The sequence below is a fragment of the Ischnura elegans genome, chromosome 11 (genome assembly GCF_921293095.1).
Source record: "Ischnura elegans chromosome 11, ioIscEleg1.1, whole genome shotgun sequence".
NCBI classification, from domain to species: Eukaryota; Metazoa; Arthropoda; class Insecta; order Odonata; family Coenagrionidae; genus Ischnura; species Ischnura elegans.
Genome location: NC_060256.1, coordinates 98,623,917 through 98,649,213, shown reverse-complemented (window position 1 = coordinate 98,649,213; position 25,297 = coordinate 98,623,917). Strand labels below are relative to the sequence as shown.

The following is a 25,297-nucleotide window of genomic DNA, read 5'->3' as shown; positions in this document are numbered from 1 at the left end:
ATTTTGTTACTTTTTCAGTGGTATGGACAGCCAAAATATGATGGCCGTAGCCGAACGTCTTGCTATGTGAATATCACGTCAAGATCGAAGGGATATCCTCAATTTTTCCCTTTGGAGCTTATAATACTTTAAAAAAAATGATACTTTAATGGTTGTGTTGGCGTTCACTTTCAGCTGTACGTGGCACTTACTCCTCTCCCGATCGGTGCCTGATCGAATTAAGGCCATTGATTTCTCGGACAAAAGATCGCTGACGCGACATTGGTAATTAATCCACTGTGCAGGAGTGATGATTGGCTTGTCGGCTGCATAACCGTGCCCATTTCACGAGAACAGTGGCTGCAGAATTGGAGAACAATCAACTGAGGCCGTAATTAAGGGAAGAATTCGCTGTCCAATTGCGCTCAAATTGCTACGTACCACATATCGATCCTCCACCATAGATTCTTGCTGCAGGTAAAATTCATAAGTATTGATTTTTCAAATAGCATTGAATCGCTTGCCACTGAGTAGCATATTTGCGGAGTCTAAATGTGTGCCGAAAAGATCAATACGCATCGCCTGATTTAGTATTACTGGTATATTTAACAATACTTCGTTAAGTGTATGCATAGATAGGGAATATCTTGTGTCGCACAATGCAAGTTTAATGATTTCAATTTTATATTTACTACATACAGCCATATTTTCGGGACAATATCGTTATAACCTTGTTACGTTTCCTTTAAATTTTCTCATAATTCGTTTTCAAGCGAGAAAATTAAAGAATTTTTGTGCTTGATAGTTTGTATTTCTGTATAAAATATCACTATAATATAGACAAATAGTTTTACCATGATAAATGATGCTACGTTTTATATTTTTCGGTCTCAAGACATTATTTAAAATTACTATTTTGTCCACCGCAGCAAAATCAGATATTTTTAAGCATAAAAGGAAAGAACTAAGACAGCATATCAAAATGCAGCCAAACAGGGTTACTTATAAATTAATTTTCTAGGCTCCGATTTACAGTATTTATTTTTTACAAACGATCATAAAAAATTTAATTTCAATGGGACTTTAGCGTGATAGGGAAACGACCCTCTGACATTGTATGTAAAGAGTAAATATAAACAGAATTTCAATGCTTGCACTCCATAAGAAATAAGTAAAATGGTAATGGCTTAATCCACTTATCTAAGTAATCTTTTTTCTTTCCAAAGTAACCTCAGGATCATGCATTCATCGATTGTCTATTACGGTTTTAAGGAGACCGAGTTCAACACCACATTATATTTCATCCACGATTTAATAACAGTTATATTTAAAATGTTCGGAAGTTTTTTAATGTGGGCCAGCTTCACAAAATATTTATCTTGTCGTTTAATGTATTCATCACAAGATATTCATTCAATCTCTCGCGGTGAGAACTTTTTCATTGGCTTATCGTTGTAATATAATACTCCCGCAAGTCATTCCCACTTTAAGTTAACCTCAAAGAGGCTTTTTTTAAAAGTAGACTCAGATGGTCACTTTATGGCACTAAGTTTTCTATGCACAATTCGAAGCATCATATGTGGCTCTTCATGATTACTCATTCATATTTTTTCTGCGGTGATCAGAGTATAACTTACAAAGTATTATAAGGTTCTGGTTTATAGTCGATCCCGTAAGCAATGACTTCCCGACGTCTGCTTTCGGCAAGTTTGTCATATTGTGGGGCCTCACCCCCATTCAACACCGTGGTGGACAGCGAGCAGCTGAGCACTTCCTCACCACTTAAGCGAAGGCTTAGTATTCTGCTTGTCTCCTCTCTGCTTAACTCACATTCCTCCCTCCCTCGCGTTGTTCCCCCACCCTCATCCTTCCCAACATTCAGGGGCAGCGGGACTCTATATGGGAAACATTTTCCTCTCCGTCCCACGGGCAGATTCTTGTTTCGGTTCCAACGAACTCCTTTGAAAGGCTCTTGCCAGTCGATATCACGCATTTCAATGGTCGAAATTGCATCAACTGTCTCCTTGAGAATAAGACTCGCCCAAGTATACCAACACAAATTTCAATGGCATGTGACACTGGTGATATTAACCCTCGCATAAGTGGGAAGGAAGTGCTCGTAATTGTCTGGCCATCGGAGTAATGAATGTGATGAGGTCCCACATTATCCTCGGTGCACCATAAGCAGACGTCGCGACGTACCAAAACCCACACTGACCTATATTACCTACCTTCCGGCATTCTATAATCTTTTTTCCTCTCATCATCACAAGCCCTCACTTTAGAAACTCCTCCCAACTGAGAAGTCCAGTTTTCATTTAGAATTTCCAAAATAAGTAAGGGAATTCATAGCTCCCTCTGACATGTCTAATTTCTTCGCGTGTAACTTGAATAGAACACACGCAATCATGTTAAAACTTTTCTGGTATGTATGGAAGAGCCTATCTTATAATCATCTGTATCTGAAGTACGAGGACTATTGGTTTGAGCATTTGACTGTCGATCGAAGGGACCTAGGTTCATATCCCGGGTGTAGCCTTCGGATGCTCCCAGAATTAAATGTTCGAAGTGTGAAGTGGCTCAGAGACAGGAACGAATGCCTAAAATGTCTGAATACACAACGACTGTGGCCAGGCTGTGAGGCCTATTCTGGGATGAGCTATACCTTCTGCTAGTAAAAGCAACCTCCAGGTTGAATCTCTAGGAGAGTGACGTTAAATATAAAAATTACATCGCAAAGGAAATATTGAGGTAAATTTTCACTTTTGAGATTATTTTTATCGAAGCGTTTTAACCAGCAGGTTTAAAGTAAATTTCCATAGACCATTTGGCTGACTACCGTGTTCGGTCTTTCCTCCCGCATTGGACTTCCCATTTCCTAAATCATACCTTCTTTCGATCAGTCCTAAAATAGTCAATCAATTAATCCTAAAATAGATCAATCCTAAAAAAATTATTTATTATCCTCCCTCTCCCCTGATTAGTTAGCATACAACGTGGCTTTTTCTTTCCCATTACTGCTCACAATCAGATATCTCTGTCCCCTCTTTATCAGAGTTAGAAATTTTCTCCTCTCACACACTACGTCCAGCTTCTAGTTGTTTCTTATATTCTTCATCTGCATTAAACTTTGAGAGCCACATCAATGGTGTTTGGCAGGGGGTGACTGATCTTCAGCAGACAAGAGAATACCCACATTAACTTCACACGATTATAAAAGTATTACACATAATAACAAAAATTTAGTGCACATTCATGCAAAGGAAAAAATTACCAAAGATTATTAATTACTATACTAAATCCATGCAACAATCCATGCATTTTAGAACAGACGGAAAAAGTAAACATTTCCTGGCAAGTGACGTCATGATGACCCAAAGTTCAGTTATTAATTATCTACTACTTATGTCTTGAAACGCAGGTTTCGGCTCTCCCACAGAATTTTTTTATAGTGCTCTGTTCCATTGCTTCTTTTCATCGGTGTTAATAAAAAAATATTTCTAGCTGTAACTTTAGTAACCATTGTTTCTCGCATCCAAGTGTGACTTTCAAGCAAGCTAGCTGACTTATATCGTTACATTTTATTAATAATTTATTTTGTTAGTTGAATATATTTCGCGTAAGTGTATATCAAATGAGAAACCTCTCCATTCTTCGTTTGCCACCCATTTTCCCCTTCCGTTTCGAAAGATGCGCGCGATGATATCTTCATTACGTAAAAAGATTACTTTCCGTCAAAATAACATCTTGAACCACAATTCAATACTGAAATTTTATTTTTTCAAATTTTGTTTTATTCCCAAACACCGAATACAGATCATATTGAGCCATTTTATATTGGGTATTCGAAAAATTTACCAATTAATTACACGAACAACCAACCTCCGGATAAGGGAAACCTAACCAGGCGGGACTCGAACTCGATTTCTTCTATGGCAGGCGAGGACTTTACCCAGCCGCCACCAAAGTCTATAAAATGATTTTGACGGAATGCCTCCTTACAAAATGTGAATAATATCGTCAGAAATTTCGGAAAAGGTGTTTCGGAAAACTCAAAAGGACCTTCGCATCCACAGGCCTATTTTTTCAGCGCCTGAGAGAGGAACACGGCCCCCATAAACAGGCTTCTTTATTTTTAATTGGCTCGCCGGCATTTAGGTGTCACGTATCAACTCCGACTGAGACCCCTGATCCAGCGACCCGTATCATATTTTTCACGATTATCAAATTCTTCCTTGGAGTCGTCGCAGGCTAAGTTGGGAGGCGAGTTGCCTTTCCCCCCCCCCTTTCTCTCCCTCGAGGCGCTTCGGTTTTTGGTCTTCATATCCCGGTGCTGCCGTTAGAGGGCTTCAAATACTAGGGTGCCCCCTTAATTTTTTTAATCACGACGCCGTCGCTGTCGCTGGCAATACAAGGAAAGAATGGAAATGAATATCTCTCTGTTTTTCAATCTATATAATTTACTTTCCTCTCGTTATCCCATCTAAAATGGTATGCTACGAATTGTTATTAAAATTAATTTTTAGTTTATCCACAGAAAAGGTTTTACATTTTATTTTAACAAAGTCATGTAATGGCCTGTCCAATGCTATACGGTGAGGCTGTAAAAAATTCCGCATAGTAATTGTAACCATGCTTGGAACTTTAAAAACTTACTTTTTAAAGCTACAATTGGTGCTCGTAACCGATTCCATATTTTTTAAGGCGACCCTGACTGAGCCCACCTGAGTTACACCTGTTTGGTATTTTGCCCCCATTCGCTTTGGCCGACTTCGGCAACTCTTTGGAAAGGCAGCCAATATAACGAGGTGTCTTTTCGACATTGTGTGGTCACTTCCATTGCCGGCACGGCGCGGCGGTCGAAGGAAAGCCATTGCGATTGTTGTCCCGACTGCATAAATGGCCTCTCGTTGGCAGAGCGACAAACACGTCGAGTCACAGAGTTCGACGTGACTCGTGACTCCCTCCGTCTCTCGACATCCAAAACCACCCTCATCCCCATTGCAAATCCCACCACCCTCGCCAACAATAGCACAGCGCCCTTCCGCAAATCCAGCCACGGCCGCCCACGCCTATTCCCTGACTCTCCAAATCCTCACCGAATTCCTCACTCCTCTGCACAGAAAAGTCTCAGCATTTTCTCCTTTCCACTTTGTGAAGATCCTTGCGTACAAAAATAGTTCAAAATCATATCTTATCCATGCTAGCAGCAGGTATTCCCTTAGTATACCTCATCTAACCTCATTGGATAGCTCATTTCATTGCAAATTTGTCAGATTATGCTCCTACGAAAACTTTATGCCAGACAGCTTTTCAAAAACAAATCACCGAAGAAATTATGAAAATGGGTCATTCAGATGTAATTGTTCCCAGTTTTTAAATGGAAACGCCTGACTTATTTATTGGATATGTTTGTTAAAGTCAAAGCATGTAAATGCCATAGGCGAAAATAAAGAGATCGTCGTTAGCAATTTCGGTGAATTTAAATAATTTTATTCAGTACAAATTTTATTCCTAAAACTGGAAATACTGAATGCCGTATAAAACATTAAATTACATGAACTCCGAATGCATAGTTTATATTGTATACCAAATATTTACCTATAAATTTGAGGTGTGACTTTGTGGAAATTTTGTGCAACAATAATGGGACGACGAAACTAAGAATTTTTTGAGGAAATTTATTTCGATCACGCAACACGTTCCACTGCGCTTTGACGTAATCGCGAACGTGCTAAACGCGATTTTCACTGTGAAACGCGTTGAGCCGTTGAAACAAGTTCTGTGGAAAACACAAGTGGCCTCTTGCTAGAGCCTCATTTTTTATCAACGTAAATAAATACATGGCTTTACTACTTCCTGTTACTTAAGCACTTACTTGCTGCTGTAGAATTTTCTCCGCCTGGTAGCGTAACAGGTTAATAGAAAGTTATGTCACCAATAAAAGCTATTTTAGCCTATTTTTTCAGTAAATTGTTTTCATGAAAATTTTAACTCCCAGTTTGTTGGTCATATGCTGGAAAAATACCTGAGGGGTTTGAAGTACTTAATGGAATTCCCTGGTGCGGCGTAGTTAAATAATTTTTCTAATTGTTTCAATCAAATAGCCGTGTGGAAATACTTTTCCTTCAACTCTCGCCAGAAAATCCGAGGGAACTCTATCTGATAGATAAATACTTGCCTAGCTTCATAACAATGTTTTGTAAAATAAGAGAAATTGAAGCAATGCTGCGATCAAGATCTAAGTTATATTCACCAGCATAGATTTTCACACTGAAAAGCCTATACAGCCTGTCTGGGATAGTAAAGAGTCTATTGTCACTTAGGTCCTGCAGCAGTTACACGTTTCATTAACAATATCGATGACAGGCATTTTATTTCAAATATTGAGGTAGTAAATATTTGTATCTAAATGACTCATGGTATTATTTTCTTCCTAATTGCTGGGAAATTGTTCACAAAAAGCTACCTGGCATGAATTTTTTCATACACTGATTTGGCCAATTAGCCTAGGAATGGAGAGTTAGATGACGTATCCTTTGCCAGTTACCTGCTGATTCAATTCATAAGTTATGGTCAAAGATTCAAGAAAGCATCAAGTAAACAGGGAGAAAAGGATGCAAGAAATTCTTTTGACATATGATCAGAGAATGGCAGCGAAAAAGGTACAATACGATGGAATAACAGACAAAGTAACTCCGTGACTATTTAGCCCCATGGAGCAGAAATATATGGCATTCAAATTTATTAAAACCTTCAGCTGCTGAAAGTACTGCATTATGGGCAGGCACTGTCTCTGGATGTATGACATAAAAAGTTAAAATCATACCAACTTCAGTGCTTTGGATGTATATTCTCCAGAATTACAATTCATCTAATAAAAGAAAGCAAAGGAACAAGGAAAGGTTACATTAGATGCACTAATACTAATAACATAAACGATGTTTTAGTTACCTTATGAATGCCTACATTTTTATGGTAGGATTTGAGGGAAATAATTGTTAGGATTTGAGCAGTCGGATTTCCAATCATGTTGGCATTTCCTCTTTATCATATTGCGTTGTAAAACATGCCATTCCGCCAAGGACAGTAGCTTTATCTCAGTTTCCTGTTTCGTATCTATTGGTCCGATTTTGGGAATTCCGTCTACCCATCCTACTTCGCCCTGCGTCTTTTCCTTGTTTATGCTTTGTCCTCTCCTCCTCACCTTGACATTCATACGTTTTCCCGGTATCATCCCCATCGGTAAATTCACCATCGTTTCTGCTCATCCCCCTCCAACTCCAGCTCATGGAGTTACTTATTGTCAGTCGACAGAATATCAAGTCCGCCCTTCCCGCGGAGCGTGCGTAGATGAAAACAGTTGAGGTGGCTTTCGTGCGCCGGCCGTGCCGTGTACCTCAGAGTGCCTTCCTGGGGCCGCAGGAGTGCGAAATGGGGACGCGAGTGGTCAAATGGGACTCGCGTCGCGCCGTCGTCTAGTCAAATGGGATGTAACCCTACCGTAGCCTCAGAGATACACAGTCCGGAATTTCCGATTTTCGATTGTCATCGGTTACAAATTAATAGATCCGCTTCTATACATATCTTAATGGTAATATTATGAATATTTCCTCATAAAACGTTATTTAGACTGCTAGTTTTTTAATTGCACCGTAAGTTTACTAAGAAAATTAGTACCTTATTATTTCATTTGTATCGTAGTTATCAATCAATCGCTAATGATTTGGTATTTTATACCATTTCAATCAATACATTAACGTTTTATTCAAAGATACTCGTCGATCGGAATGTTTTCAACACCATTTTTCAATAATTCTGCAATGATATTTCAAACGCAAGAGAAATTGGCTTTTAAAATAAGCCGTGAGAGCATATGTATTCATCAGAAAATCGACCATAAGAATGCCATAGGAAGTGTTGAAACTTGTCATTGTCTTCTGAAATTGATATTTTCAGGCGTGATTTGGTAACATTGTTACATGTTGATTATAAAACTTTGCAGATTTCACATAAATATTCACGTAACGTTCATGTGAAATCTGCAAGGTTTTTTGATTCAGCATGTTGTTATGGTAATAATTGCTTAAAATCACACTTTATGTAATACCAACGTTTCACAAGTGCTAAAATATTTTAAATGTATTTGTTTTTCATGTAAAATAAGGTGAGCGTCAAGATATGAAATTTAAACTTTATATTGTACACTGCCGAGAGAATATAATAGAAATCGCATTTCGCGTAGGCCGCCTAGATAGAAGTGGGGGGGGGTAATAGTGTTCCGGCCTATGCTTACATATCGGAGGCTACGACCCTCTCCTCCTCTTCCCCCCCCCCCGCCCTTTTTCATGCTACCCCGCTTCAGGTCACATGCGAGGTGGACATCTGAGCATGTGGTCGCGCTCAACTGAGGCTTTTCTGAATAAAAGCCCTCCATGCCTGTGTCTGTAGTATTCCCGGGTGGGAGCGGGCGATGGAGCCGCGATTCGCTGATCCTGAGCAGCAGGTCTTTTTTTTACACGAAGAGAAGGGTCGCCGTGTGCGACGGGAAAACATGGCTAAGCCTGTCGTCCTCTCATCTGATCCACTCGGCTGGATTTGCCTCCGCTCATTCGCGGAGACCAACTCTCGCTTCCCTTTCTTCTCTTTTTTTCCCCCTATATCCGATTTCGACCACTCAAAAAATGGGCTCGTGAGGTTTATCTGAAAAATCAGATCGCTCTTTAAAGAACTATGATCTGCAACTGCAAGATGTAAAGAGAAAAATTTCGTGCGAGTGGGTTGAGCAAGTTATTCCGGAAAGATCCACACACTTGCAATCTTAACAGTGAAATAACGTAAAATAATAATAATCATTATTTTATTAAAATATATCTTGAGAAATACCTTGACTCTACTTTATATTTTTTCTTTTTTAAATGACTGAATCCCCATTTTAAAGATAACTTTCTTCAATCTTATGAGTCAGTCGAAGGCCTACCAGATATAAAAATAATTCAGTCGAGTGAAAGACAAAAGTCGCGATGGACCAATGAGGGAGGATGCGCAGAACCCTTCAGTTGACCGTCCCCGCGTGCTCCAGCGCTTCACATACCACTTCCGAAACGGACACAAATTGACACGCATCAGCCCACAACTCCACCGATTTCTAACATAAACCATCACATTGCGAATTATAGTTTAGGTGTATAATAAAACTTTAAATTCAATTTGAATTCTCTTTGTCATGAAGTCACTGTATCGAAACTGGCGCCTGTTAATCCCGTAATGACTATTTTTATTGCTAATCTTAATTTTATGTCTTTCAACCGTAAAACTGGGTATTAAGCGAAAGATTCGCAGTTTAGAGATTCTTGTCTCTCGGAATCAGGCAGATAATTTTATTATTTTACCGCAAGATTATATTTGGAACCAATAATTCCACACCTGTAAATATCGGCATCCTTTAACATCTGTTGTTGATAATTAGGATGAAAAACGGGAGATTATTGTCACCTTACGGCTGCAACATCCACTTAAAACATAACCTGGTGTTTAAGGACATTGAGAATGCATTGGAAAATATTACGCGGGCGCAGAAAATGTTTAACGATGAAGTTGACCATTTGTCAATTGGGTAGTTTCCTTCATCAAAGAAAACGAAAAGCATTGATTGCGATTCGTTACCCACCATTAGTGTATTCAAAATATACAAATTATTTCGTTTTAGAAATAGCGGTGTAGAGGAATGGCAATGGTCCATTTTTATCCTCATTTGAAAAGGGCCAGATTGGCGACCATGTGATGCCACTCCACGTGACGCCACAGGGACCTAGTTTCTATACGAGAAGATAGGAGTTATACATCGTCTGAGGTTACCAATGCATGCATGAGGCGTAGAGCTCAGGGAAACATGTCTTAATAATCACTTATTAAAATTGGCTAAGGTCGGAAAGTTTTCTTCATTTGATAAGGTATTAAGAATCCTTATTTAAGACAAGCGCTACCAACCAGCAGGGTACTCAGCAACCCACTAGCAGCCTGCGTCGTATCAGCGCTAAGCCTCGCCTCAAGGTCACCTCTCAGGGGGGCAGCGGGAACCAGAAATAAGTCTCACGGAGAGATTTCCCGGCATTCATACTTACGCGTCGCGTTTTCGCGCGCTTGAAATTTTTCGCTTTTCATTTAATCGCGAAAAATAGATATCGTCATTTAAAAATCTAAATGCGTGAAATACGTACTCCAGGTGTAATAATATTTCGATTTAGGCAGCAAAAAAATAATAGGAAACCACCATATTAAGCTGTCTTTGATAATGACGCTTCCGAATGAACATTGTAACATAAGGATGACGAGTGAAATGATGTAACTACTACGGTACTGATTAAATTCAATGATTGTGTCTAACAAGGCCTCATTTTTGTATCGTTCAAAATGTACATTAACGCAATCTGTGACATAGGATTACATCCTGTGCATGATCTAGAATAACTTCTTTGTTAAGGTCTACATGGCGCCACAATACTCTCTTTCACAAGGGCCACAATATGCCTTCACTATAAACTAGCTGACCATTTTCGCTGTAAATAATGAAGTTGAGAACAACACAACTGCCATATAAATTGTTAGGCAGCGATTCTTCCGGGTTTCCTCCCGCGTTTATCCATTATACTGTGCAAAAGCATACTTGATACCATAAAAATTGATGTAAATCCCTTAACCATGATGGAATTATGCAGGCAACTACTCTTAAAGTTAGATTTTCTATTCATAGAAACGCTCGCTGAGAAAAAAATATATTAGAAATAATTTTTATTATTATATGATCCGTTTTTGGTTATTGTACATATCTGCGGGAGTTAAAACCATAACAATTTATGGGAGGCCTCTAATATTGACTGCTTGCGGTTGGCTGTGTTGGTGTTTGCTGCTGCGGTTGCCAGTCGCTCATAGGTTTTATATTTCAATTTTACTTTGAGTGCTATGCATCATAAATAACGAGAAATTTAGATGCAATGGACGATTGGCAGACTTTTTTTTGTTCTTTTTGATTTTCCACTTGTGATTATTTTAGTGTAAACAAGCTACTTCTCATCAATGTCTCTCAAAAGATCATTTATCTCTTTTTTTCCTAAAATTAAACAAATTAATCACTTCTATTTCGATGATTTTATATCAATACTACCATAGAGTAAGTATACACTTACTCTATGATACTACTTATACTTATATATTTATACTATATTTTCGATGCCAATTTTATAGCTAATGAAATAAAACGTTGAAATTTTTCCACTGCTTAGTTTTTGTAAAATCTCTACCGGTTTCGACGTGCTTGCATCATTGACGGTGATAGACGTTATTCGCCTCGTCTTAATAATTAAAAGTGACGGCGATTTTTTATTATTTTCAATGATATCAATATTATTTATTTGAATTTCACTAAGGGTTATTTGAAATTATCAAAATTATTTTTATAAAAGTAGATACTTATCCGTCATTTTGGGATGCCCTATCAAATGAATAAAATTAAGATTACTCTTTATTTTAATATATTAGAAGACATGATAGTTCCGGCGTTCTGCTACCAGGTGGAGATTCATGACCGGTTTCCTGCGACGAGGTATTTACATTATGAATGACAGATCAATCCAAGGGGTTTGAAGGGCTGATATGCGGATTAACGATGCGTTGGTCGGTGAACTAAGTTAATAAGCGAAATGTCTTTTTTCACTTCGCAAACGCAGAATACTCCATGTATACCTACGTATCGATCTTTGTTCTTTGATTAGGTATTTGCGCAGGACAGGGAGGCAGGCGAAGCAATAACCTCCTTCGGTTCACCTCCTTCGAATGTTTGGCGCGAAAACAGTGCCCACGGAATGGCGCCGGTAAATAAGAGATTTTTTCGCGCCGTAAGTGAACGAATTTGCGGATTAAACAGTGCTCGAGTCTCCGCCATGCATTTATGCATCCAGGCCAATCACGCTCATCTAGCCGGATCTATTTCGGTTTCATAGGAGGCCGGATGACGCTGCCTACCCTCGCGAAATTGTTCGTCCTCTATGCATCGTCTGCGAGTGCAGAACACCTGCCCATTAGGACACCAACACAGCCGACGCCACTGCCGTGCATCGTGCCCCCAATGCAGTCATTTGTTTGCGGGCGTATTTGTGTGTTTGCACTGCCTGCCGTGGCGGCGCCACTGTGTCTGTCGGAATGGAGATGAGAAGGGGAATTGTGGCGCTGGATTGAGAGAACGCAAATCGCTCGCTCGCTCTGTGTCTCGCTGCATCCGATGGGGATTTTCATTTTAATCCGCTAGATACCTCCCCCGGTGGGATGAGGATTGTACCATGTCGACGGCTTCTAATGAAATGTCTCATAGCAAGCTCGCTCGATTTCGCCCCGTGGTTCACAATTATTGTCTTGGAAAGCTAATTTTCCCTCGCTCGCAATGGAATCGACCGATCTAATCGGGGCTCAAAACGTTTGTTCCTGATTCGTTCGGTTTTATCGGGATCTGCGACGACCCTTTATTGTGAATTGCCTTTCCTGTTCCACTGCGAGGCGTGCATCCGATGGTTTTGGCGTGATTTTGGTTTCCAGGAGTTAATTGCGGAGGTATTCTGTTCGCATTGACGTCACTTATATCTCCTGCCACACCATTCTTTCATCGAAAGCCTATTTCCTCACCTCCAAATCCATTATTATATGCATAGAATTTGCAGTAAAAGTTGATTGTACGGTGGCGAATAAATATCGGTTTTCATATCCGTTAATTTTTCAACGAAGTAGTCCCAGTATTTTTATAGTTAGCATCAGAAAACGAACGATTTGAGATTTTATTAGACCCATGTAGAAGTCGTTCACAATATTGGTTACAGAGGGGGCTATCTCGGACGAATATCTCAAAAATAGCCAGTGATTCTGCTCACTCAGCATTGTTATGCCATTTTTTGAACCGAAAAAACTGTATTCGAGTATTTATTGTTACTATCGTATAAATTTAATATTTTGCCAGCCATTATAACGGTAACATGTTTTTTCAAGCAGAAAACGTCGTCTCCCATCTAAAATTATCATTTAAATTAAATGAACCATTCACTTTTTCAACTTTTATTATTATTAAAACTAGAAACGTCTGTTTTACTCTGAATTAATTTTCTCAATCACGACTCCCAAAAAAGTCTAATTAACTCAATCTTTATTAATTTTAAATAGTGGTTGATCGGCACAGTATTCTATACAAACGTGTGGGTCTTCAGTGCATAAATGGTACCCTATTTCAGGATTGCTACGCACCTAATCGCAAAATCTTCACCCGGTAAATAAATTGCTTAAATGTAAACCAAAGGAGGAACGCCCAGCCGGGAGTAGAGTTGAGGATATGTTTACTGCGAATCCTCTTGGGAGCGAATGGATAGCTATCCTCTCAAAGAAAATCTTGGCGCTAACAGAATAGCGAGCCATGTATATGTGGGAACCAGGTGGTGCGTTAAGGAAAGACCCAAGGAGAATTGGGCCCCTACAGATATCCTGGTCCGGCGGTAGAGATGGGACTTGACCTGTGTTAGCGTGAATTACTCCTAGGCCTCGCCTAACGTGCGCGGTTGCTGAATGCAAGTTTCTATTTGTCGTCCTGCAGTTTGCTACAACTTTGGCTTTGAGCGAGCCGGCTCCATGGAGCGGAGATTCACGCTACAAGATTGCGAAGTGACTTAGTTTCCTGTGCGTGGTGGACCCTCGTGTGTATGTCCACCCTACCAATAGTAGTCCATTCGTTCATCGCAGACGCAATTAATTATTCATCGCAGGGGGTTTAATTAATTCCAAGTTCTAGCGAAACGTAAAGCTCTCGACTTATGAGCTAACATTCCCATGAATTCTGATACCATTTTCTCTAACCCGTGTTGATGAGGGCGCAGAATTCATTCGAGGAACAAATCCACGCCAACTCTCAACTCTTTCCGTGAACTAACTAATAACTGCTATTTGCCCAAGACGAAGTTTTTAGATTTTATCCGTGCATCATTACTTAGTTTCTTCTTCTGAATGCTGTAATCAGGTTCATTTCCCATTAAAACAATTTTTATTGCGTAATGTTGCGAGAGAGAATTACATTTTTGGTGATAATCACGAATAATGTTCCTTATAACGAGGAAATAATCAAGAACTTAGTGTCTAATTAGGTATCTTTTTCTTCTGGCAATCATAATTATATTTAACAGTGCTCAACTTTCAAATTTGAGAAATATTTTTTCGCCCACGTAGCAGCTCTTAACATTTGATTATTATGCAAGGTTCACAAAATAGAAAAGTTGAAAACAGGTGAAACGTTTTATTTTGATAAATATTTCGTTCAGAATAAAATTTAAAACTCCATTGACGTTCAAAATAAGAAAAAAAATCGTCGGTTATGCAGAATTATTTTAATGGACGATTTATCACAATTTTATATCGTTACATATATATGACACCAAATTTGTACGAGTTTTAGCCATTTTCTGAATATTTAATCTTTGTGTATAACATATCTTAACCAGCCAAGATAGCAACTTGTGCAAAAATGTACTAAATGTTATCGTTAAGTATTTTGTCAAGTTTACGCCAAATTAGCTCTTAATTTTCGCCATTTATTGTACAGTGATCTAAAATTATAGACGTTGAAGTAGTACTGTAGACGTGTAGTTGACAGCAAGCTCAGTTATGAGTTGTCGAGTACATAAGATATTTTGATTTTTATTCTGAAATGTGCCTGTACACACTACCGGTATTTAAATCCCTAAAATAAATGACCGTCTTCTTGACCTCCATATTATCAGAGTCACGTACCTCAAGAAATTGTCTGCTTATTAATTTAATCCTTGCGTTGGCTTGAAGAGGTCATGGTATATCTCAGTGAATAATCGAAACTACTGCGGTGTATGAAAAATAAATATTCAGAGTACGGGTGGCAATCTTTTTCTCTGGGTCGTCTTGCAATTCGTAGATTCTTGTTTTCAAGAGAATGAAGGCTAAACCCTGGATTTAAGAACGAAACCCTTTAGTCAGAAGACGAGCACTCCATACACGTGGATACTAATTGAAACTCTGTCTTAATTTGGTGCAATTTACTTCAATGACTTCATATTGTGCAAGTGTAAGCATGAATATAACAGCACATATTCAGGGTGTGGATCCAGTAAGCTTCCTTAAGGGTGGTTTGTAGAAAAATTGGCGATGAGTATTAATTAGTATCAACGAGAAAATTATCTATATATCTTCGGTGTGTTAGTGATAATAGATATTAGAAGCCAGATTCCCCTATCATTCTTCTGGCGAACCATAAGATAAAAATGCCGCAAATAAGGTGTTGAAATTGTATTGAGTTGATAAGATTTCTTTTCCGAAGTTTTTCATATTCATTCCAAGGTTTTTTCATTTCAAGGTGTCGTATTTCACGATTCACGGATGTAATTACAAAAACACTGTTGCGAATCATGTAGTTGCAAAGTTGACGTACCTACGGGCATTAGAATTTCACGCCAGTCATCCACATAAATGATGTATTGCTATTTTTCCTACATAGCGGTCTTTAGGGCACCTCGAACGACGAAAATTCAGTTAAGGTGAGGGTGTTCCAAGGCATTATCCGGGATATGAACCCGGATCAACTTAGTCATGAGCCAAAAAAAGTCAGTCATATGGTGGTGCAGTGAGTTATCCTAAGTGAATTTACTTAATATGAATCAATTAATTAGTTATATCTTTTTCTTCTCAGGGTGAGCGGGTTCGCTCTGATCCGCTGCGAGCTTCGGCGACGCTGATTGGCGATGGCAGCCTCATGCTACGCGAGGCCACGCGATGGGCTAGCGGCGAGTATGTGTGCGAGGCGAGGAACAGCGAGGGCATCGCGAGATCCGAGCCACATCGCTTGCGAATACAATGTGAGTAGCGCATGAGTGAGTAATACGTGAACAAATAGCTGAACCCGGTGGGCGTGGTCCTACTAGCCACACACGACTTCAGTTCCCATTCGAAATATTTCCCTTGTCACAACTTCCCGCGTCACATCCCGATTGGAAAATTACCCCCTGGCTTTTTTTCAACTTATAATAATAATAATAATAATAAAACGTCTTTATTGGGCGAGATTGCGACTAGAAAGTCCCATCTTCCATCTAATCCCTCGTCAAACATGAAATACATGCAGTTAAATACATTGTCAAGTTGCTCATGAAATTACATGCAGAGAAATTACAGAAATAAACATAGAAGTTCCATTTTTAATCAACAAATAAAATTATAAGTTAAAAAAGTTACCATTTACCAAGTGTAAAAACATGTTAGCACACATGGGAAAAACCTAAGGGTATTGACTGTCGTCCTTAAGAGAGATGTTTTGCCGAACGGATAGATTCGTTTTCCCCCCCGAACCATAAAGGATTTTAATAAATACTAGTCATAATTTCGTTAAAGCACTTCCTTTTTATTTACAAATGGCTGGTGTCCAAACACCCCCTGCCACACGCCTTCTAGACGGCTTACCCGGGGGGGGGGGGGGGCTTTATGGGGACCCATATGTATCCATCAATGTCATGTACCCATTTTTTTTATCAATACAAAAGTAAAAAATGTTTCCCGTCCTAGGTATTTCGTTTGCTTTAAGGTGTCACTTTAAATCCCTTCTCTTAGATTCACAAGCCAAAATTTTTAATACCATGCTAACGAGATCCTAATATGGATATGACTAACTTTCAATAAAATGAATCCTTTGAAAAAAATTTACGTCTCATGATTTAGATCTGTAGTATTTGTTACACTTTCCGATGGATATTTTCAGTAGTTTCGTTCCGATTGTCATTCATGCCATTTTATTCTAATATGACAAATCCTCACAGAGCTTGGAAATTATTTGGCCATGTTTCTTTTATCGGCTCCACTAGTCATCAGGATGCTTGATTGATTATATTTTCATAATATTTCCCGCTATCCGATTTTTCACTCCTTGGACGTCGCGTCGGCGCTTTGATGCACTCACTTCCCAACGCGCGCTCAAAAAGATGACTTTGAATGCCCGGGTATTCATTCAAACGGATGCCGTTTCCTTATATCAATCTCTTTACAATAACTCAAATAAATGTGTTGGGCTTGATTTATTCGAGCTAGCTTTCTGTTGAAATGACCTCAGGTGTATTAGAAACGCATAATATTAGGAACGACCCATGAATTTTAAACTCAGTTTGCTTACGAATCGATCAATGTTATTGCATCCTCTTCGTCATAGAAGAATTCAATGATGCATTTCAACAGCATTTTAATGGGTAATGTTGAACCTTCTCTCATAGAGCATAAGTTTGGTATTGTAATTTTCTCATGAATTCGTGGTGAGAATGATGAAACGCCGGCGGTTTGAGTGATTCAAGATTTTCTAAAGATTACGAATGAGAAGGCGTGGAAAGTGAAGTCGGCGTCCTTTGCATTGGGGACATTTTAATCTTCTTTTCGGGAGGGACCATCTCTCTTGTTCCGAGCGCAATTTACATAACCCATAGGGGTTAGATATACAGTCGGTCTTGGGGGTAAAGGGGTGTAAGAATTGAATAAGAACACCAACTAAGTTAAGTTAAATAATAAATAAATTCACCTGAAGCTTTAATTGGTGGTTCTGAAATTTATTTATGGGAGCATCAGCTTTCTTAGATTCATATGTGGTTTAACACTATAAGTACTGATGGATTGTATTTCCCCCTTCTTTTAATCAGCACCCTCGTTAAAGAATGATCCAAAATAACTAAACAGCTTTCTTAAATCGTAATTGTTATTTTTTTTATCAATGAACAATCTCCTTCTATCAATTCCTGATGCTTTCCCAGCGAAATATATTGGCTATGATCTCTCGCATTTCACACCGAGTAAGATTTTTCGTCTCTTTTTCCAATGAAACTAAAAACTTAATGATCCTCGTCGTCGCGTCAATGTTTGGGTGGCCCCAACGTTTCCCAACCGATGGTGGTGGCTTTTTCATCATGATTTTACATGGATATCCAATATTTCCACCATATTAAACCTTTAACAATTGATTTTTTCGGATTGGTTATTTATAAAAATTATTAAGTACAAATCATAAAATATTATGTTACTCTATGTCTCATTGTGAATTTTTCTCATCAAAATCAATAAGCAAAAGATTAAAATTAATGGAAAAAACATTGGCGGCCTCAGAGGACCCCAGCAGCAACCAAAGTGAAGTTAGGTCCTATAATCACAGGTTTAACCGAATACGTGATCTGTTTCCCCGTGGATGTTAGAAGCATATTATTTTCGCACGGGACATGCGACGTCAATTCAGCCGAGAGAGAGTAAAGAGTGTGCCCTCATACCATTATAATGGTCTCGCCATATCCCTTAGTCGACAAAAAACCGACTGGAGCGTTTCCTTGGATCACTATTCGACACCATCCCTTCGATTTCTTTTCTCTTCGTCCTTCGCTTGAGTCGACGCTGCCGCCACTCGAGGGAGACTCCCTAACCACCCCTCAGGCAGCCACCCTCGGGGTCTGACAAATTGCTTCGTTACCAGACATCACCTGGGCATGAATCACCCCCTCCCTACCCATCCCAAGGCCACACACCCCACCCCACGATGGGCTGGGGGTTGAAAGCGTAGGGGTTGTGGGAATCCTCTCAACCTTCTCAAGCGCTCCACAAGGGTCCGTCAAAAGTTTCATTCCCTTTCGGAACGATATATTTTGTCCTCTTTTTCTCTTAACCTACCGCTCGTCTAAGACCCAAGTTTTCATCTTGAAGTATTTTGATTTTTTCCCTGCTTACTGAGTCATTGGCGGCAATTCGGTTATCCTGTCAAATAAGTTTTTTTTTCATAGCTGCACGATGTTTCGGCTCTCATCTACATCTACATAATACCCTGCGAGCCACCTCTAGGGTGTTTGGCAGGGGGTGATCAATCACCAGCATGCAGCATGCAATTTGACTCCCACATGCACACCACATGGTCCAAAAAACGTCCCGTATACTAACGAACTATGTATACTACTATATGCTGTTAGAAATAATAATTGAATTAAGAAATATGCATTAATTTTTACATAGGTTAGTAGGCTACACTACAAGTCATGCAATCTATTTACGAGTTCTATTGCTGCCGTTATAATCTCTTATTGATCGTGGAAAAAATGACATTCGGAATCTGTCTGTTCTGCAATCTATCTCTCTTATTTTATTTATATGATCTGATCTTCCGTAGTATGTTGGCGTCCGTAAGATATGGTTAACTTCGTCAGAAAAGACACTGCTCTTGAATTTATCTAAAAGGTTTAGTCTATTTTTCAATCTACAGAGATTCCCATCCGAGTTTATCTAAGAGGTCAGTTACACTAACAAGACTATCGTAACGACCTTTCAGCATATTCTAAATGTGGTCTAACGAGGGAAAAGTAGCTAATTTCTCTCACTTTGTCGTCGCACTTTTCTAATATTCTTTTAACAAAACCCATTTTACAATTAGCTTGACCGGTTATTTCTCGAATATGTTTATTCCGCGATTGATCATTATTGAGTCTTACTCCGAGATATTTCACGGATTCAACAGTCTCTAATTGGGTACCCCGAATTATATAGCTACGTTGTAGGAGGGAGTTGTTTTTCTTCCAGAAATTCATTACGACACATTTTTCCAAATTTAATTCCAACTGCCATGCATCGCACCATGCTTGGTCGTAAGTTGATCTATATCTTTGCTGGAACGGATTTCTCTGTAAACTACAGCGTCGTCTGCAAATAATCGTAACTTGTTGTGCACTGCTTCGCCAATGTCGTTTATATAAAGAAGGAATAGGAGTGGGCCAATGACACTACCCTGAGGAACGCCAGAAGTGACTCTAACCTCATTGGAGACTGCACCGTCTAATACTACTCTTTGGACGCGGTCGCTCAGAAGTTCTCTTATCCAGGAAATGACATCTTCATCTAGACCATAGGATTTCAGTTTTATTATTAACTTTCCGTGGGGTAATTTATCAAATGCCTTGTTGAAATCAAGAAAAATCGCGTCCCCTGGAATGCTGTCTTCTCCGGAGACTAAAATATCGTGGGCGAAAAGCGCTAACTGGGTTTCGCACGATCTGCTTTTCCTGAATCCATGTTGAGTTCTCATTAATAAGTTGTGCGCGTCTAGGTGTTTCATTACCGAGCTGACTACGATGTGTTCAAGGAATTTGCATGAGTTGGACGTTAAAGATATCGGCCTGTAATTAGATGGCTGTTCCTTGTCTCCACTTCTGAATATTGGCGTTACATTAGCGATTTTCCAGTCATTAGGTACTAGGTGTTGCTCGATGGATTTACTGAATATTAACTGCAAGTAGGGGGAAATTTCTGAGGCTAGTTCTCTATATACGCGAGAAGGGATTTCGTCTGGACCAGGGGATTTATTTGGACTGAGCGACTGTCGAGATACACTTCAGGGGTTAGTCAAATACCTTTGGGGGAGGTCGTGAGGATGGATCTGGTTTTGAGATCCAAGACGTTGCGTAGTGATGGGATAGCTGACCAGGTGGGAAACCCAGAAGCCTTAAAAATAAAGAATAAAATAGTCTAAATTTGCATCTTATCTCACATTTAAAATATACATATGGGCATTTTCACTCAAATTCTACATAAGTTTGTCTATAAGGGTCACATATTTTAATTCAACTTTTTGTATTGGTCACCTCAAACAAAAAACCCTGAGGCCGTTTCGTTTCAGCAAAATTGTTGTAAGCATATTATTCCCATTCAATTTTTTATTAATTGTTCGTGAAATGGGCCTGAAACCATAAAATTCGTTCCTTTTTACTTATACGTTCTCGTAGAGCCATGATGTATGACTTAATTATGACTTTGCACAAGACAATAAATTTGTGAAATCTGATAAAATACCATTCCCTAAATTACTTTACTTAAATGTAAAAATAATTGTTAGATTACTTTTCGCAAATACTCCATCTCGGAACTGGCCCAAGCTTTTATTTAATAATCTATCTTACAGATTCAAAATAATATTTAGGAGGAAGTTTTTTCTCAATCTTTCCCGTGGCTATTTTGAATCAATTTTCATAAATACTTGTGTTTGTAAAACTGCTCATTTATTCCCATAATTCAATTACAACGCTAAAAATCCTTTGCGTCGAATAGAATTGCTTTGATATGTTATTATTTCAATATATCTGGGTATTAAATTTCAATCATTAACCCTCAGTCATCGTTTATTTTCCCGTGAAATACCAATCGATCTCATCCGTCGCTAGTGGAGGCTGGTATTACGTAAAGATAAATGTACCGTAGACGAATGCGCATTTAGTGACGGGCTGCATAATCCTTACACCATTGTCATATTCGTGGCTAATATACTGGGAATTGTGAATACAGACGTGGACGTCATTCACAACAAATTAACTTGAATCAACTAGGCGTCACAAAGATGTTGAAAACTTGAGGAGATTGCCAAATAGTTCGCAGCAATTTAATGCACCGTGACTCAACTTTAACAGTTAAAAGAAACGCTGGAATTTCTACGAGTATTAGCTAAAGGTGAGGAAGGTGTGAATGCCAATTGTAATGCGAATGAAGTTTCTTTAGTTTTCTAGAATCAATTTTAATGACTGAGCTGTGATTAGAGGAATATTTCCCTCATATCTTTTCAAGTTAAGGCGTGTTGTTGGCATGGCTCTATTGCTTTTTAACCTGAAATTTTCAAGGTGAAAGCGCAAGTGTAACGAGAGGTAGAGACGCCTAAATATGAATGGCGTTGGAGCGACAGCGATGCTTTCACGTAAGGGGTGGCTACGCTGATGATTTAGCGCCCCTTATTACACATGTGTGTGTTCTCCACGAGCGTTCGGCGATTTTGGAAATATTACGGATGGGGATTTTGTGTTCGCACGGGAAAAATTCCCTTTCTCCTTCCTCTTTCCCGGCTTGATCGATGGCGGACATTCTTTCCCTAACAGGTAGCCCTGATTTATTTACGATTTGGCCGCGCGCATTTTTTCCTGTCAACGCGGAAACAAAAGCAATCAGTAATATCCCTTTACGTCTCTTGAGTCTCGGAGGCAATTAGGCCGCCTCGGGAAATTGTGTGCGCACCGCACCTTACTTTCTCCGTTTTTCGCCAGGGTGCAGCTCTATCATTTCCAGATTACCCGCCTGATTTGGGTCCGTCATCAAGAGTGATAACAGCACCACGCGCGAGCGAACGACATTTTGAAAAAATATTGTAAATTTTGCTTCCGCGAATTTCATCAAGTTCTAAAGCCACTGAAGCGTAGGTGTATTCAACTGGAAGAGAACAGATAACTAGGTAGTATTACTGTGCAGAAATTAGAAATGAAACATGAAAAATAGTTGTAATGAAACCTCATCACGCCTCGTTAATTAAATTATAAGATTTACATCTACATCTACATCTACAAATTACCCTGCGAGCCACCTCTAGGGTGTTTGGCAGGGGGTGATCAATCACCAGCATGCAGCATGCATTTGGACTCCCACATGCACACCACACCGTCCAAGAAACGTCCCGTATAATAACAAACTATACTACTATATGCTGTTAGAAATAGAATATAGAATAGAAATTCAGAAACATGCAGTAAGTTTTACATAGGTTAGTAGGCTACACTACAAGTCATGCAATCTATTTACGCGTTCTATTGCTGCCGTTATAATCTCTTATTGATCGTGGAAAAAATGACATTCGGAATCTGTCTGTTCTGCAATCTATCTCTCTTATTTTATTTATATGTTCTGATCTTCCGTAGTACGTTGGCGTCCGCAAGATATGGTTAACTTCGTCAGAAAAGACACTGCTCTTGAATTTATCCAAAAGGTTTAGTCTATTTTTCAATCTACGGTCCGACAGAGATTCCCATCCGAGTTTATGTAAGAGGTCAGTTACACTAACAAGACTATCGTAACGACCTTTCACATACCTGGCAGCTCTTCTTTGCACGCGTTCTAACTCTGTTATTAAGCCTTTTTCATGAGGGTCCCAAACACTGGCAGCGTATTCCAAATGTGGTCTAACGAGGGAAAAGTAGCTAATTTCTCTCACTTTGTCGTCGCACTTTCCTAATATTCTTTTGACAAAACCCATTTTACGATTAGCTTGACCGGTTATTTCTCGAATATGTTTATTCCACGATAGATCATTATTGAGTCTAACCCCTAGATATTTCACAGATTCAACTGCCTTTAACTGCGCGCCCCGAATGACATAGTTACGCTGTAGGGAGTTATTCTTCTTCCAGAAATTCATTACGACGCATTTTTCCAAATTTAATTCTAACTGCCAAGCATCGCACCAAGCTTGGATAGCAGCAAGGTCATTCGTTAGTTCATCTATATCTTTGCTGGAACGAATTTCTCTGTAAACTACAGCGTCGTCTGCAAATAATCGTAACTTACTCTGCACTACTTCGCCAATGTCGTTTATATAAAGAAGGAATAGGAGTGGGCCAATGACACTACCCTGAGGAACGCCAGAAGTGACTCTAACCTCATTGGAGACTGCACCGTCTAATACTACTCTTTGGACGCGGTCGCTCAAAAATTCTCTAATCCAGGAAATGACATCTTCGTCTAGACCATAAGATTTCAGTTTTATTATTAACTTTCCGTGGGGTACTTTATCAAATGCCTTTTTGAAATCAAGAAAAATCGCGTCTACTGGAATGTTGTCTTCCCCGGAGACTAAAATATCGTGGGCGAAAAGCGCTAACTGAGTTTCGCACGATCTGCTTTTCCTGAATCCATGTTGATTTCCCATTAATAAGTTTTGCGCGTCTAGGTGTTTCATTACCGAGCTGACTACGATGTGTTCAAGGACTTTGCAAGAGATGGACGTTAAAGATATCGGCCTGTAATTAGATGGCTGTTCCTTGTCTCCACTTTTAAATATAGGCGTTACATTAGCGATTTTCCAGTCATTAGGTACTTCGTGTTGCTTGATGGATTTACTGAATATTAACTGCAAGTAGGGGGCAAGTTCTGAGGCTAGTTCTTTATATACGCGAGAAGGGATTTCGTCTGGACCAGGTGATTTATTTGGACTAAGCGATTTCAATATATTTTCTATTCCGAGCGTACTAATGTCAATAGCTGGCATCTTATGAATACAGGGATTGTCATCGGTCTCGGGAGAGTTTTCGGAAGGCTCCGTGAACACGCTCTTAAAGTAGGAATTTAATAAATTGGCTTTATCGTAACTGCTTGTCAACACATCTCCATTGTCGTTTCTCAGCGAACATACGGTAGATCGTTTACCTTGAACTTCCCTAACATATGACCAAAATGCTTTTGGGTTATCCTGTAACTGCTCTACTAGTGTTTTTCTTTTAAAATTCGTGAACGCATTCCTGAACGCTTCCTTCGTGGCGGCTTTAGTCATCCTATATTTTTTAATTATTAGCTCGCGTTCATTAGCGGATAAATCCGTGCTGACTTTTTTCATTTTAGCATGACACGCTCTCTGTCGCCTCAATGATTTTCTCACTTCCGCGTCGTACCATCTCGGTTCGCTGCCTTCTTTTACTATTTTACTAGGGATGTAGCTATTTATTCCCGAAGTTACGAGCGAAAGAAAAGCTTTCCAAGTATTCTCTACATTTAACTTTAATACTGATTCTTGAAACTCGGGGAAAGCATTTTTCATATGACTCTTAAACCCATCAAAATTAGCTCTTTTAAAAATGAAAACTTTACGCTCTTTTTTAAAGTTTACAGCGGTATTTAGAGAAAACTTTGCAGTTACTACCCTATGGACACTTATTCCTTCGACAGTGCCAACGTTTATTACCTGATGTGGTATATTTGTCGCTAATAAATCAAGAATATTTTCTCCTCTGTTCGGTGCGGATGCTATTTGAAACAATGAATTAGATGTGAAAGTGTGTAATAAAGCCTCGCAGATCACTTTATCCCTCCCACCAGGAATGAAGCTATAAGTCTCCCAATCTATAGAAGGTACGTTGAAATCTCCACCCACAATCAAGTTTCTTTCAGGATACTTGGATGCTACGCTGTTTATTTGATTTTGAAAATCCAACATTGACGTTATATCTGAGTAAGGTGGTCTGTAATACGAACATAATAAAATAGTTTTGAATTTTGGACATTTAATTAAACACCACACAGATTCAACGCTGGTCTCAGTTACGGTTATCGCTTGGCTGACGATTGAATTCTTTACAGCTATAAAAACTCCGCCCCCAACTCGATTAATTCTATCTTTCCGATAAACAGTGAACGATTTTGGGAAGATCTCATTGTCTGAATCATCATCTGTTAGCCAACTTTC

General features: G+C 39.2%; 1 protein-coding gene across 2 annotated transcripts in view; it reads left to right on the top strand.

Moving 5' to 3' along the window:
- Window positions 1–25,297, top strand: part of LOC124167583 (nephrin) — a 952,155-nt gene that overhangs the window by 818,506 nt on the left and 108,352 nt on the right. For both annotated transcript variants that reach the window (XM_046545557.1, XM_046545556.1), the window contains exon 9: window positions 15,722–15,887. In XM_046545557.1, the coding sequence (XP_046401513.1) occupies window positions 15,722–15,887 (166 nt within the window). The remainder of the gene's footprint in view (window positions 1–15,721; window positions 15,888–25,297) is intronic.